Below are 14,762 nucleotides of genomic sequence, written 5' to 3'. Positions count from 1 at the left end.
GTTGAATATGGCGCTACCCTTCAACAACACATACAGATTACTATTACAGCTGTGTGTGTGTATGTGTGTGTGAGCAAGTACCTGTGGTGTGCTCAGTTTGTCAGGCGAGGGCAGGGAGGGTGGGGTGTGGAGGTTAGGCAGGGCAGAGGCCTTCCCATCAGGCTGCACTGGGTGCTGGGGCTGCTGATGGGCCTGGACCTCCGGATGATCCTGTTTAACCAGCAGCTCTTTCCTCAGCTGCTCCACCACCTTCTTCTGCAAGACAGAGGAGACAGACAGATTTAAGTCAACAGAAGGAATTCAGAGTTTTCATATGGATTGTGCTGTGCTAGAGAGGCACATACATAATGATGACTCGAACAAAAAAAAATGTCCAGTGCCAGAATATCAAAAGCACGAAACAAAGGAAAAAGAGACAAGCAACTGTCCTTGACAAATTATATTCTTTACCTCATACAAACCCAATTCCCTCTGTTGCCGACTCAGTCATTTTTTTTTTTTTATCTTCATAGGCAATAAAGGCACTGTTTGCTTAAACGTAACAGAAATGCTTTCTGCTTAAGGCAGAGGGAGGTGGTGAGGTAAATGGGAACCGAAAGAGTGAGAAGAGAGAGGAACAGCATCTGCCTCAGGTTAAATTCACACCGAAAATAGATCAGATGACAAAAAAAAAAATGGCCACATCGCGCACTGAACTAAGGCAATGATGGAATCCAAACTGTGTACATTATCCAGTTGATTGTTGAACACAAAAAAACTATGTTCCATGTATCCACATTTTTATTTTGACTAGAGACCTTATTAAAATGACATGAGGATTTGTTTCACACGCATGTAGGCCTAAATCCTGTTAGATACAAATGCAAGAGTAGCCCTCACTGGGGAATACCAGGAAGTGCCCTGGATACATCCAGTTATACCTTTGCAATTGCAAAAAAAGGCACAGATTTAGTATTATATGTTTATATTGTAACCACAACCAACTACCACAGCTAAACATGACCAGAAAGTCAATGAAGATGAACAATCATTTAAGCCTCCTGCAGAACCAGTGCTGAAATTCAGCTTGGGAATTTGGTCCAATAAAATACAGCCTGAAACTGTTATACTCACACTGTGACAAAGACACACAAGGCTCACCCCCCCACCCCCCCACATGCTTCCAGTTTGACAGCAAGCAAAGTGGCAGGTGTCCCAGATTCCCCCTGGCTACTGCACATAGGACACCTACCCCAGTCATGAGCAGCCTGCTTCTAGGCAAATAATCTGTTCCATCCCCCAACAACAGGTTTATACTGGTTCTGACACAGCAAGTCACAAACATTCTCAATTATCTGCAAACTTACCCACACAGTGAGCATCAATCCTTTTCTGGTAGGCTCATAGAATGCTTTATGGTTTCTAATTATTTATTGCTTTCCTTTATGCCCAGAGAGCTAATTGCAGAACCGTGCACACGCACACATTCACATTAACACACACACACACACACACACTCAATCCCTCAGATTAGCACACGTGCATAAACACACATTCACAAACAGTTTCCAGTTGCCAATTGGCCTGGCTTCAGACTAGTTTGCATTGACTCTGGCACTGCCGCGGCCTCTCGCGGGCCTAGCCAGGAGATAGGAGAGGACACGCATGATGACGGCAGCACAATGAGACGCAGTTCATTCTCCCCTCACATTCACTCCATTGACGTATGCAGCGAAAGCGCTCCCCCCTCTCTGCTGCCTGCGTCTGATAAGACGGGACAGAGTCTGACCGCTCGAGTTCACGTCTGTCCATTCTCTCACACTCACTGCAGTGAAAAGTGAGCCAATGTCCTCTCGGGAAAGCCATGGGCAGGCTGAGCCAAACTTCTTGGAGGGTGCTGCATCTGAACAAAGGGTAACCGGCCGTCTATGTGAATTCTGTCAGAGCAAGCGAAAACACCCAACTGTGGCTTCGCGAGGAAAATATAACCGCTAACGAATAAATATAAATCCCAATCATGTACTATTTCTTACCTTTTATCTGACTTCGTACAGTATTGACCGTGCTCTTTAAAAAAATATATATATATATTACTGGCATTGACAATTGTTATATTAATACAGCACTGTTGAGGAAAGAGCATGCAAGTAAGCATTTCACTGTAATACCATTTCAACTTAATTTCATCCCCCATAAGAAAACAACCTTTATGTTTCTTTCTATTCATTGAAATCAAATCTTCTTGTTGTTGTCGATCAAACCAAGCAGTAGTACAATATGGAACAGCCTATTTGGAAATAGATCTGACTCGCACCCACAAACGCTTTCTGAGGCCACATGAGAACTGCAAACGCCCTCAATTAAAAACCAAACACAGGCGTGTCTGAGCAAAAAGGCCAACCTGTGCACGTGAAATACACAGCTCCGGGGAAGAGCAATAAGCATGAGGTTTTCTAGACGTGCTGTGGTGAATGACCGCTGTGTTTGTGTGTTAGTTTAACAAGCGTGGATGTATCTGTACTAGCCGGTGACTTTCCCCTTCCATCCATCTACCCTCGGATCTATAATCCCACCACTGCACACCTCTAATTTAATCTTTCGTTGGGTTTGAGGTGAGGGTCCTGTCAGCTCTCCCATTCCCTTATCTCCTCTGCATCAGGCCTATTTAACTGTTTGCTACAGGCACTGCAGCTTTCCACCCCCATAATGAATCAAAAGATAGAGAAATATGTATGAAGGACTAATAAGTACTGTTGTCACAATACCAGAATTTTGACTTCAATACAGATACCAGGTTTAGTATTGCTGACAGTTGTGGCTGCTTTTTTGCGTGATGTATTGTTGTCTCTACCTTCTTGCCCTTTGTGCTATTGCCTGTGCCCAACAATGTTTGTGCCATGTTGTGCTGCTACCATGTTGTGCTGCAGCCATATTGTCTTGCTACCATGTTGTTGTCATGTTGTGTTGCTAGCGTGCTGTGTTGTCATGTGTTGCTGCTATGCTATGTTGTTGCCTTAGGCTGAGGTATCTCTCTTGTCGTGTTGTGTGATTTGTCCTATATTTTTAATCCCAGCCCTAGTCCCTGCTGGAGGCCTTTTGCCTTTTGGTAGGCATATTAGCCAGTCAAAGAATGGCACTTGAATCATACAGATAAACTCAGCTACTGCTCTGTTTAATTGTTGGGCATTTTTGTTTATCATTTTGTATTTTATTTGAACCTTTATTTAATTAGGCAAGTCAGTTAAAGAACAGATTCCTTTTTACAATGACGGCCTAGGAACAGTGGGTTAACAGCCTTGTTCAGGGGCAAAACGACAGATTTTTACCTTGTCAGCTCAGAGATTTGATCTAGCAACCTTTCGGTTACTGGCCCAACACTCTAACCACTAGGCTACCTGCCGCATCTTTTGAGTTCAATATCATTACATTTACAAAATACATTCTGAGACAACCATGTGTGCATTAATGAATCAAATATACAGTCAATTTGACCTTGTTTTTACCAGTCCAATTACAGAATAATTTATTTCAATGGTACATTTCTATTGATAAACTGGGTAAATGAAATGTAGCTTATGCATATCCACAATACAGGTGAACACATGTTCAATAGGAGTTTGTGCATGCATTGAGTTATTGAGCTTGTTTTGACTGATTTCATGGGGCTACAGATGACAAATAAAAAAATCAGTTTTCCTTCCATTTAAGATAATAGCAGTCAGTTAATATGACCTTTATGAATTATGAAGCTTTTATGTGCTTTATTACATAAATTCTTCAAAATTCACAAAAAGTGACATTCACTGATGAAGATGATCTCATAGAACAAGACGTGTAAGATCTCCTAAGCCTGCTTTTACCACAGACCTTCTCTTCTGCGTTAATCCAAAACCCCTCGAAAAACTGCATTAATTTTCCCCATAGGCTCTGTCCAACGATTCATGGTGGAGATAGTGCCTGTCACGTTCTTAGTTCTTTTGTTATGTCTTTGTTTTAGTATTTTCATGGCGTGAGTTGGGTGGGTTGTCTATGTTCTTTTTTCTATGATTTGGGATTTCTGTGTTTGGCCTGGTATGGTTCTCAATTAGAGGCAGCTGTCAATTGTTGTCCCTGATTGAGAACCATACTTAGGTAGCCTGGTTTCACTTTTGAGTTGTGGGTGCTTATTTCCTGTTTAGTGTTTTTGTCTTTCACCTTATGGGTTCGTTCGTTCGTTATTGTTTTGTTCAGTGTTCTAGTACGTCATTAAAAGCTATGAACACTTACCACGCTGCGCAATGGTCCTCCTCTCTTTCTACCAACGACGAACGTTACAGTGCCTCCAAAAAGACACCATTACTAATGCTCTCTATAGATAATCTTTGGGAGAGACGTGAGCGAGAGACCAAATAAGTGAGCGAATCATGTCTTTGGTGGCAATCGGCTTGGAAAAACTGCATATTTTGCCTTATAGTTGCATATCATCACAAACAAAGTACTAGGGTAGTGAAATGATATTAGCTTTAGCTGTTAGCTAGCAAATATATTTTGCACACAAAGCTGGAAGCTACCAGTATCTTCTTCCATTGTAAAGTGTTCGAGCCTGTAATGGACTAGCCCGTTTCGCAAACAGTAATGAACAGTTTCAACATTTCTACATGCCGTGTCGCATTATTCAAGTCTGTTAACTTCTGCGCAGCATGAGTGGGAGCTAACATGAGGCAGCCCAGACTCCCAGTACAGGCTAATGAGTAAGTGGAGAAGGCAGGGTGCGTGCTATAATACAGGGTCGACTGCGCTGATAGACAGGCTTGGTTCGTGAGACACATTTATCAGAAGTACTGAAAATAACACAAAATCTAGTACCGAACCGTTCTTAGTGTTATAGTATAGAATAAGTACAGACGTTTAGGTATACCGTGCAACACTACTAATAGCCACTAAAGGATCAACATTGGGATTTCATAATCTGCTCAGTGCACTCCTGTTAATAACCTTTGAGAACTGATGCAGTGATTGCGCTTATTCTTTGTGGTTTAACTAATCATTTTGTTTTAAAAATCAGCCTTTTACAGTCCGCTTATTATGGGAATTCTAATTAGTCGATCGTGTAAAGGACTCTACATTAGTTGCATTCTTTTTAAAAGTCAGTGTATTGCTGTAGCTTTGATTTGGCAAGGTCAGTGATGCATATGCATGAGCTGCCCTTTAGTGCTCCACAAAGAAGAATTGGGCACAAGCTTTCTCTGCTGTTATTGCCATCAGCTACATTGAGTTGATGGACAAATAACTTTCTATGCCACACACGCAAACACACACACACACACACACACACACACACACACACACACACACACACACACACACACACACACACACACACACACACACACAGCAGGACAGCTGCCATGGTGAGACAGGTTTCATTAGAGACTACCCTCATGATTCTGACAGTTGTCCTTCTCAGACAACAGCTATCAGCCGCTAAGGTCTTGGGACATCTCGGGCTAATGCAAGACATCTTGTATCATCCTCAAATGTTCCACATCTCTTACTCCACATACAGCTACAGTATGTGAACTATTGTCCTGTAACTACTGTCATCTTCAATGAACCTCATCTTTTAGCATAACCATTCAGTATTCTCTGATGCTCAGTAATAGCTAGACAAAGCTGACAGCTTTTCAGAGACCATTTTCACACCTTGATAAGTTTCATTATGCAGAAGTCCTTGGGCATGTGGTAGGTCGGCCAGTTGCATTTCCTTTTGGGGTCTCCCTAGTGATGGAATGCTTTTTGTTGAGAGAACACAGTAGAGTACGGTAAGAAACATGCACAGGCAGAGATGACCTCCAGAGGGCACAATATGGTCACATGTGTCTTACAGCCTCTGAAGACTGAAATCAAAGTGTTTACTTCTTTGATGGGGGACACTGTTTATAAGTTGTACGTACAGAAAACGTGGTCAAGGCTTAAAATGATAAATTCTGAATAAACAAGAAGTCAAAAGACCTGAACCTCTCAAAAAACCAAAACAAGAATGGACAATTACATACAGCATAAATATTACACACAATGAGTCCGATGTACTTTCTTAAAATAATTTGTTGAGAGACCATAGCAACAATTCCTTTCCAGTTATAGATTTAAACCACACGCGAGTCATCTTCAGATGATTGTTGGGGTGTGCGGAGGTCTTGGGAGAAAGCCCCGTGTGTCTGCTGAAGTGCTGACTTGGCTGCTGAACATACGGCACAAAGCAGTGGTTGGCTAATCAAAGGCCCAGTGCTCACTCAGCAGGCACAGCAGTGCGCCCTATAACTGTCCCACCTCCCACTTTCTCTGGGAGGGTCTGTAGTTCACAAATTATACATGGTGGAAAGTCCAAAGGCTGCCTGCCGGGAGAAAAAAAATCTGAACCAAATGCTCTGCTAAAATGGTCTCCAGTCTCTGGCTTCACAGCATCAGCTGTTTCTTCTGCTAGCTTTCCTCGGGGAGTGTCAAAACCCATAGCGCATGTTTTCTTTGCTTCATCTGCATTGCCGTAATTCAGGCATTTATTAGGTGACATTGCCAGACCTCTTTGTCATAAGTCCCCTACGACACTCACTGGGATCTCTACTGTGCGTGTGACAGGAAAGAAGGGTAAATGGCACTTCATCACACGGCCCTCGATGGCCATCCCCCTGTCAATGGGGACAGAATGCTGTCATTTTAAATGGCATACAAATGGGAGGGGAAGCAGTGACTCACAGATGAGGTTGACTTTATAAAAGCACAAGCTCCTCTATTTCCCCATCTCATCTCAGGGGAGGGATATAACAGATGGAATGAAGGGGTACACTCTGTTCAGACCCACTCCCCCTCATCATGACATGCTGTACCATAGAAACCATGTACAGCAGACCTGGGTCAAATACTGTACATATGGCATATACAGTGGCAAGTGAAAGTATGTGAACTCTTTGGAAATACCTGGATTTCTGCATACATTGGGCATAACATTTGATCTGATCTTCATCTAGATCACAACAATAGACAAACACAGTCTGCTTAAACTAATAAACACACAAACAATTATACGTGTTCATGTCTTTATTGAACACACTGTGCAAACATTCACAGTGCAGGGTGGGAAAAGTATGTGAACCCTTGGATTTAATAACTGGTTGACCCTCCTTTGGCAGCAATAACCTCAACCCAATGTTTTCTGTAGTTGCGGTCCAGACCTGCACAACGTTCAGGAGGAATTTTGGACTATTCTTCTTTACAAAACTGTTTCAGTTCAGCAATATTCTTGGGATGTCTGGTGTGAACTGCTCTCTTGAGGTCATGTCACAGCATCTCAATCGGGTTGAGGTCAGGACTCTGACTGGGCCACTCCAGAAGGTGCATTTAGTTCTGTTGAAGCCATTCTGTTGTTGATTTACTTCTGTGTTTTGGGTCGTTGTCCTGTTGCATCACCCAACTTCTGTGGAGCTTCAATTGACGGACAGATAGCCTATAAAATTATCCTTCAAAATATTTTGATATACTGGGGAATTCCTTTTTCCGTCGATGATAGCAAGCTGTCCAGGCCCAAAGGCAGAAGAGCAGCCTTAAACCATGATGCGCCCTCCACCATACTTTACAGTTGGGATGAGGTTTTGATGTTGGTGTGCTGTGCCTTTTTTTCCTCCACATATAGTGTTGTGTGTTCCTTCCAAACAACTCAAATGTAGTTTCACCTGTCCACAGAATATTTTGCCAGTAGCGTTGTGGACCATCAAGTGCACTTTTGCAAACTTCAGAAGTGCAGTTGTGGACAGCAGCGGCTTTTTCCGTGGTGTCCTCTCATGAACACCTTTCTTGTTTAGTGTTTTACGTATCGTAGACTCGTCAACAGAGATGTTAGCTTGTTCAAGATATTTTTGTAAGTCTTTAGCAGACACTCTAGGATTCTTCTTAACCTCATTGAGCAATATGTGCTGTGCTATTGTAGTCATCTTTGCAGGACGGCCACTCCTAGGGAGATTAGCAACACCGCTGAACTTTCTCCATTTATAGACCATTTATTTTACCGTGGACTGATGAACATGACTTTTAGAGATACTTGTGCAAGTCAACAATTCTTAAACTTAGGTCTTCTGAGATCTCTTTTGTCCGAGGCATGGTTCACACCAGGCAATGTTTCTTGTGAATAGCAAACTCCAATTTTGTGAGTGTTTTTTATAGGGAAAGGCAGCTCTATACAACATCTCCAATCTCGTCTCATTGATTGGACTCCAGGTTATCTGACTCCTGACTCCAATTAGCTTTTGGAGAAGTCATTAGCCTAGGGGTTCACATACTTTTTCCAACCAACACTGTGAATGTTTAAATTATGTATTCAATATAGACAAGAAAAATACAATCATGTGTGTGTTATTAGTTTAAGCACACTATGTTTGTCTGTTGTTGTGACTTAGATGAAGATCAGATCAAATTTGATGGCCAATTTATGCAGAAATCCAGGTAATTCCAAAAGGTTCACATACTTTTTCTTGCCACTGTATAATGAACCAAAGTATAAACGAGCCAGGCCCAGCCAATCACACTGAGTTTTCCCCCACAAAAGGGCTTTATTACAGACAGAAATACTCCTCTGTTTAATCAGCTGTCCAGGTGGAAGGGCTCAGACGATCTCCTGGGCTGGAGTGGTAACACGTGGTCTGCGGTTGTGAGACCGGTTGGACGTACTGCCATATTCTCTACAATGACGTTGGGGTCGGTTTATGGTAGAGGAATTAAAATTAAATTCTCTGACAACAGCTCTGCTGGACATTCCTGCAGTCAGCATGCCACTTGCATGCTCCCACAAAATTGAGACATATGTGGAATTGTGTGTGTGCCTTTTATTGTTCCCAGCACAAGGTGCACCTGTGTAATGATCATGCTGTTTAATCAGCTTCTTTATCTGCCACACCTTTCAGGCAGATGGAGTTTCTTGGCAAAGGAGAAACACACACTCACAGGGATGTAAACAAATGTGTGCACAACATTTGAGAGAAATAAGCTTTGTGTGTATAGAGCATTTCTGGGATATTTTATTTCAGCTCAGGAAACATGGGACCAACTCTTTATATGTTGCGTTTATATTTTTGTTCAGTATACTTTTAAAATGAATACCCTGCGCTTTATTGATTTTTTTCCAGTACAGAGGAAAACAAATGGAATAGTCCAAAAGTGCAATCACTTGATTTACCTTCTATTGACAATGACCCTGGAACTGACCCTGTACATAGCTTACTTACATTCTATTTTTTGGTGAGTTTTTTTTTGGTGTGTTTTTGTTCAAGTTACTTTTTTTAATAGTCCTACTGATATTGATTACAGCATCGTTGGGAAAGAGAAGGCAAGAAAAGCATTTCACTGTACTTGGGCATGTGACAAAAACTTATAAATGATTGTTATCCAGCATCAATCATCAACATTCCCTAAGATGTATCTTTTTCCATAAAAGCCAGATCCTGTGCATCGTCATTGGCTTAAGGCCTGCTGACTCTGGCTTTCCTCTACCTCCATAATCTCTTCCTCATCTTTATATTTTCATTTTTATCTTCCTCTGAAACAGGATGAAATGTGAGCGGCACATCTGGCGCTTTCCAGCCATGTGGAGGGAGGTCTGGTTGGGCTGGGGCTGCCTGCCTCCGTCCAGCCTGCCTGCCTCCTCTCAGCCTCTCAGGTGTGAGGATTTATCCCCTTGACAGTCTCCCCTCCCCTTTTGTGCTGATGGTATTTAAACAGCATGTTGAGCCCTTGATTGAAATTCCTCTCACACTACCTCTTGCCTCACAGTCCTCCCGCACTCTCCCTCTCCCTTCTTTCTCGCTATCTCTCTGAGCTAGATCTAAACCCATCGCAGACACACATTAACACTCTCCTCTCGCTCCATCTGGGCAGATCCATATGACACATACAAAGCCTCCCTACTGCAGCCAGTGTGTGTAATTGTAACACATACTGTCATGTTTGCACATGCACACACGCGCACACACAAAGAACTACAGATTACATTGGGCTATCTGTACACACAGTAGCAAGGGTAGGCAACCCTGTTCCCAGAGTGCAGAAAGTATTGCAGGATTTTGTTCCAACTAGGTAACTGAACTAATTGATTATCTCAGTGACTGGCTAAATTCAACACACCTGGTCTTCCAGGTCGGTTCAATCAAAACCAGGAAGTGCTCGCGGAACTCCGGGTGCCTGCAGAGCTGCCAACCCCTGCAGTAGACTTCTGTTGACTTTCTCAGTTAGACGCAGGGCTTCCCAACCCTCTCCTCGGCCCCACCTGACATTTCACATTTTTGTTTTAACCCTACTGGCACACCTGATTCAATTAGTCAACTAATCATCAAGCCTTTGACTAATTGAATCAGATGTGCCAGTTTAGGGTTAAAACTCAAATGTAAAACATCTGCGGGGGGGGTTGGGAAACCATGAGTTAGGGGGCTACTAACTGTCCTTTTGTTTCGCAACAAAGAATAGTGAGGAAGTAATCACCACCAGAGGATGCAATGCGTCAGCAACAATTATTCACTGCTCAAAAGACCCTATCACCACACATACGCAGTTACGCCCACACAGTCAATTCAAAAGTACCAAGTGTCAGGTAGAGCTGTATTGTTTTGAGATTATTCTCACACCACAGCTGTCTAATGAAGTCAAGGTCATATTTTCACTCTTTTCACATGGCAACAAACTGACAGAGATTGTGTGCAAAATACTGAGATGAACGAGTGAAAGATGATGACACTTGATATTGATGAGACATTGAGTGTGACAGGAAAGGAGGAGTGGTGATCCTGTCCTAGCCTGTCATTGCGTAGCTCTTCTACACAACCCCTTTCCCTGTGCCTTTCATTATCACCCGATATAGTTATAGTCAATTTCCTTAACTGTCAAACCCTCCGCTGCCAAGACAACGCTCTTCACGGAGACAGAGTGACGAATGCATATTACAGTAAGTACGAGTGTGATTTAAAACAAAAACGCAACCAGGCCACCTCAGTTGCACTATATTGTGGTGATTTCATACCGCATCGATATCCATCTACCCAGTTCCATTGTTACTTGACATTATCGCATGACATTATTAGTTACATTATGAAAGGATTGCTTGACAATAGTAAATGGTAGACATTTTCTTACAGAGAGTGAATAAAGCCGTGGTCATCCTGTCCATTTCATCTTCCTCTCAGAGCCTGAAGCGGAGGTTAAAGTCAGAGCTACCGTGAGATGGCATCATGGCGGACAACAGGCGAATTGTAAAGGATCTGGGATTCTGGGATATTTACTATGCTGTTGTGCGTTAAATGGTAGTAATTAATTACAATTAGCCGGGGAGCGTTAAAGACAATGCAGCTTCTTTTTTTGTATTTCAGAAAGGAGTGGAGACAGAGAGGTTGAACAAGAGGGCGGTAAGTAAATGAATCATAAGTTCTCTAAAAGCATACACAAGCATAGGAGTAAAAAATATACATATAAATTGATCAATTGCATCCGATAAACGTGCATAGTAGTAGCTAGTAGCGGTTTTAGGCGACAATCTGCCTTACTTAAACCTCTGGCAAAGCAGATCTACAGACGAACCTGCACAGCTCTGTTTAGTGTCAAACAGGATACGTGTCACTACTATTAATGGAATCATGGCTGGCCACAGTACACAGCACCTTCATATGTTGTCAGCCTTATAGCTACACATCACCCAGCAGACCTAGCTCTACCCCCCCCCATCCTGTTCACAACAACTAGAGCTAAAAATCTGGGTGGAAACAACAGTAAAAGCTCTACAGTCTCCTCATGAACACACACAGCCCCTGGCACAGTGCACATCACTGCCAGAATTTAGTATTTACTCAGCAACTACATGCATCATGGGGTAGGCGCTGCTCTCTTTTACTCAGTCAGTCTCTCAGTCAGCCACAGAGCACTGTGAAAGTGGGTTAAGCAGGTATAAAACCTCTTCTCTATCCAGACAGCCCTGCTCCCTGCAGATACGCTCTAGTGGGGTGGGAGGAAGTGCAGGGCACTGAATACGAATCTACTTTCAAAGTACAATGTGCTGAACAATGTAAACTGCCCCCTGAGCAGGAAAAGGATTAGCATTTCCATGAATGTGTTTAATCTGGTTCATACTTAATTTCTAAAATCAATTTACTGAGTCTACCAGGAGCAGTGCTTTATCTGCTTTGATATAGATAAAGCAACTAATAGTATTAACAATTGTGTGACTTGTTTATTTTCTTCTAACATTTTCAAAATAATTTACATTTTAATTTACCTTTATTTAACTAGGCAAGACAGTTAAGAACAAATTCTTATTCACAATGACGGCCTACCCCGGCCAAACCCTAACAATGCTGGCCAATTGTACGTCGCCCTATGGGACTCCCAATCACAGCCGGTTGTGATACAGCCTGGAATCAAACCAGGGTCTGTAGTGACGCCTCTTAGCACTGAGCTGTAGTGTGATTCATAATCTTTCGTAATTACCTCCAGCATTTCTTGTATGACACACACTGCAAATCCTTCTTAGTACAGAATAGGAAACAATAGAAAGGAAACCGAAAACAGCATCCAAATACCCACTTACTCAACAAGCTCAGTGTCTTTAGTCACCTTCAAAGCTTCTATAAATGGCAAACATGGCAAACAAATGTGTTTTTGGAGGAACTTTTCAATTGAGTCAAAGACTTTGGCCTGGTCGCTTATTCAGCCTGAGCAAATGTTAATCTACCGGGAGGATGGAGATTTATGGATCGGTGAACTAGCAGGTGGGGGTCATTAGTTTTAAGAACACGGCGAGGAAAGCACACCCCAGGAGGTAGTACACGAGGCTCATTTCTGTATTTTCACTGTATTAGTCAGACATCAAGGAGATAATCCCGGATTGTAGTTTTAGGTTTCCGGGGGCGGACAGAACAGGCTTGCAGTGGAACAGTGCGGGGGCATGTCTTAGCGAAACTCCTCCCCACACAGCTCCCAGAGAGCACAGTAGTTGGCCCCACTCTCCCAGTGACGGCCAGCCAGGCTGCACTCTTTCTCCTGCTCTCCTCTGGCCTGCCACAGTCTCCTCTCCAGACCACACAGCAAGGAGCATCTGTGTGGAAGAGTGGAGCTGACATTCTAACACTGAGAGGCACCGTGCTGCTGGATGATAGCACGTCCTCCTGTCACACACACACACACACACACACACACACTCCCTCCCTCTGCTTTCAAGACAGTGACTTAGCAGCGTGCTGCCGCAGCACTTCTCAGGAATGGGGACTTTCTTTTCAGGCTTTTGATAGACGCATTCTTCCCCCGTTAGCTTCTAAAGTGTCGAGGATGTTCTTAAACTGGCTGTAGGGTAGAATGGAGGCGTAGCTACTTCACCAACATTTGAACTGTAAGTGGGAAGTGGGAGAAGTCAGTGAGGGGGCTGGCTCTTTTACTCTCCTCTCTGAGACGGAGCTAGATGTCCAAGAGAGATGTGTCATCACTCCCTGGGAGGTGACCGGGAGATCACTGACATACAGTACACCTGTACCGGTCACAAGCACAACCGTAATTGCCCTACAAGCGCCAACAGAACAAAAAAACGAAAAGTTCTAGGCAGCTGCTCACAAAAAGACTTGACTCTGTGCCAGAAATGACCATATGGCTCACCTGTTGCTAAGGAACAGTGATCACTGAACCCTGTGCAGGCTAACTCCAATGCAGGTATCTAACACAGAGAAGAGATAGGAGTCTACCTGGTGGGCTGAATGTAATGTGAATGCTTCTACTGTGTGTGCTTTCAAGGTGTGAGGAGGGGAAAGTACAACTTGATGTGTGGTACAGCCTCAGAGTGTGGTAATAATTAAAAAGTATATTAAAAAGAGTCAGAATACTTTATTTGATGCATATTCAATTGGACATTACGTGAAACAATGCTTGTCTGCATATTTTGCATTTAGAAGAGAGCAGCGGAGGACGACCATATATTGTATGCAGGAATTTTTGGGGGGTTCATTTCAGGGCAATACTGTGAGTCATCCCTCAACAACACTAAAGCACTTTTAGTTTCCAGCTCTTTTTATGCCCACCCTTCTCTCTCCTCCCTACCTCCTTCTTCTCTTTCCTGGGCACACAGCAGAGACACACGTCCAGATTACGCGCATGGAGGAGCAGCAGTGATAATATCTGGGCCTCGCAGCAGGGACTCTCGTTAGAGGCTGCAAATACAGCTCAGACTGAGTGCCAGGTTACCCCTGCTGTACCAAGCCCAAACCAAACTTGCACCAGCCTTGAACCAGCCCCAAGTAGTCCTGAAGTAGCCATAAAACAGCCCTGCCCAAAAAAAAACCACTAGCAAATCTGTGTCCCCAGGGGAATAGAAGGGCATAGCAAGTCTGTGTAAATCCATTTACAACATCTTGATAATGTGTGTGACTTCAGAACAATAGCATTGACAATAGATGGGGAGCAGGTTCTTTCCTTGGCATCAATGTTTTAGTCTTTCCAGTATTTTGCATATTATCATATGGTCTTTCTATTCCTCATGTTTTCACAAATGGCACAAGTGCAACGAGCTTATCAACAGCTGTGAGGCTTTTACAGTGAGCCATAACGTCACATGTCACAGCCAGTCTGTCTGATTCCCCTGTATTCAGTCCTGGCCAGGCCAGTTGAGACCTGCCCAAGCATTCATCGCAGTGCCATTTCTCTGGATCCACAGGGCTCCGTCTCCTCATAAAATGCCCCGTACTATTCAAACCATTGAGGCAGTCAAAGAAAGGACAGACTGCAGCTAAATCGAT

General features: G+C 43.2%; 1 protein-coding gene across 4 annotated transcripts in view; it reads right to left on the bottom strand.

Moving 5' to 3' along the window:
• The window catches only part of LOC135546988 (PHD finger protein 21A-like), a 43,764-nt gene that overhangs the window by 12,118 nt on the left and 16,884 nt on the right, over positions 1-14,762 (bottom strand). For all 4 annotated transcript variants that reach the window (XM_064975550.1, XM_064975574.1, XM_064975565.1 and 1 more), the window contains exon 6: positions 82-255. In XM_064975550.1, coding sequence (XP_064831622.1) covers positions 82-255 — 174 coding nt within the window. The remainder of the gene's footprint in view (positions 1-81; positions 256-14,762) is intronic.

Source organism: Oncorhynchus masou, chromosome 1 (assembly GCF_036934945.1).
Source record: "Oncorhynchus masou masou isolate Uvic2021 chromosome 1, UVic_Omas_1.1, whole genome shotgun sequence".
Taxonomy (NCBI): Eukaryota; Metazoa; Chordata; class Actinopteri; order Salmoniformes; family Salmonidae; genus Oncorhynchus; species Oncorhynchus masou.
This window is presented reverse-complemented; position numbering and strand designations above follow the sequence as displayed.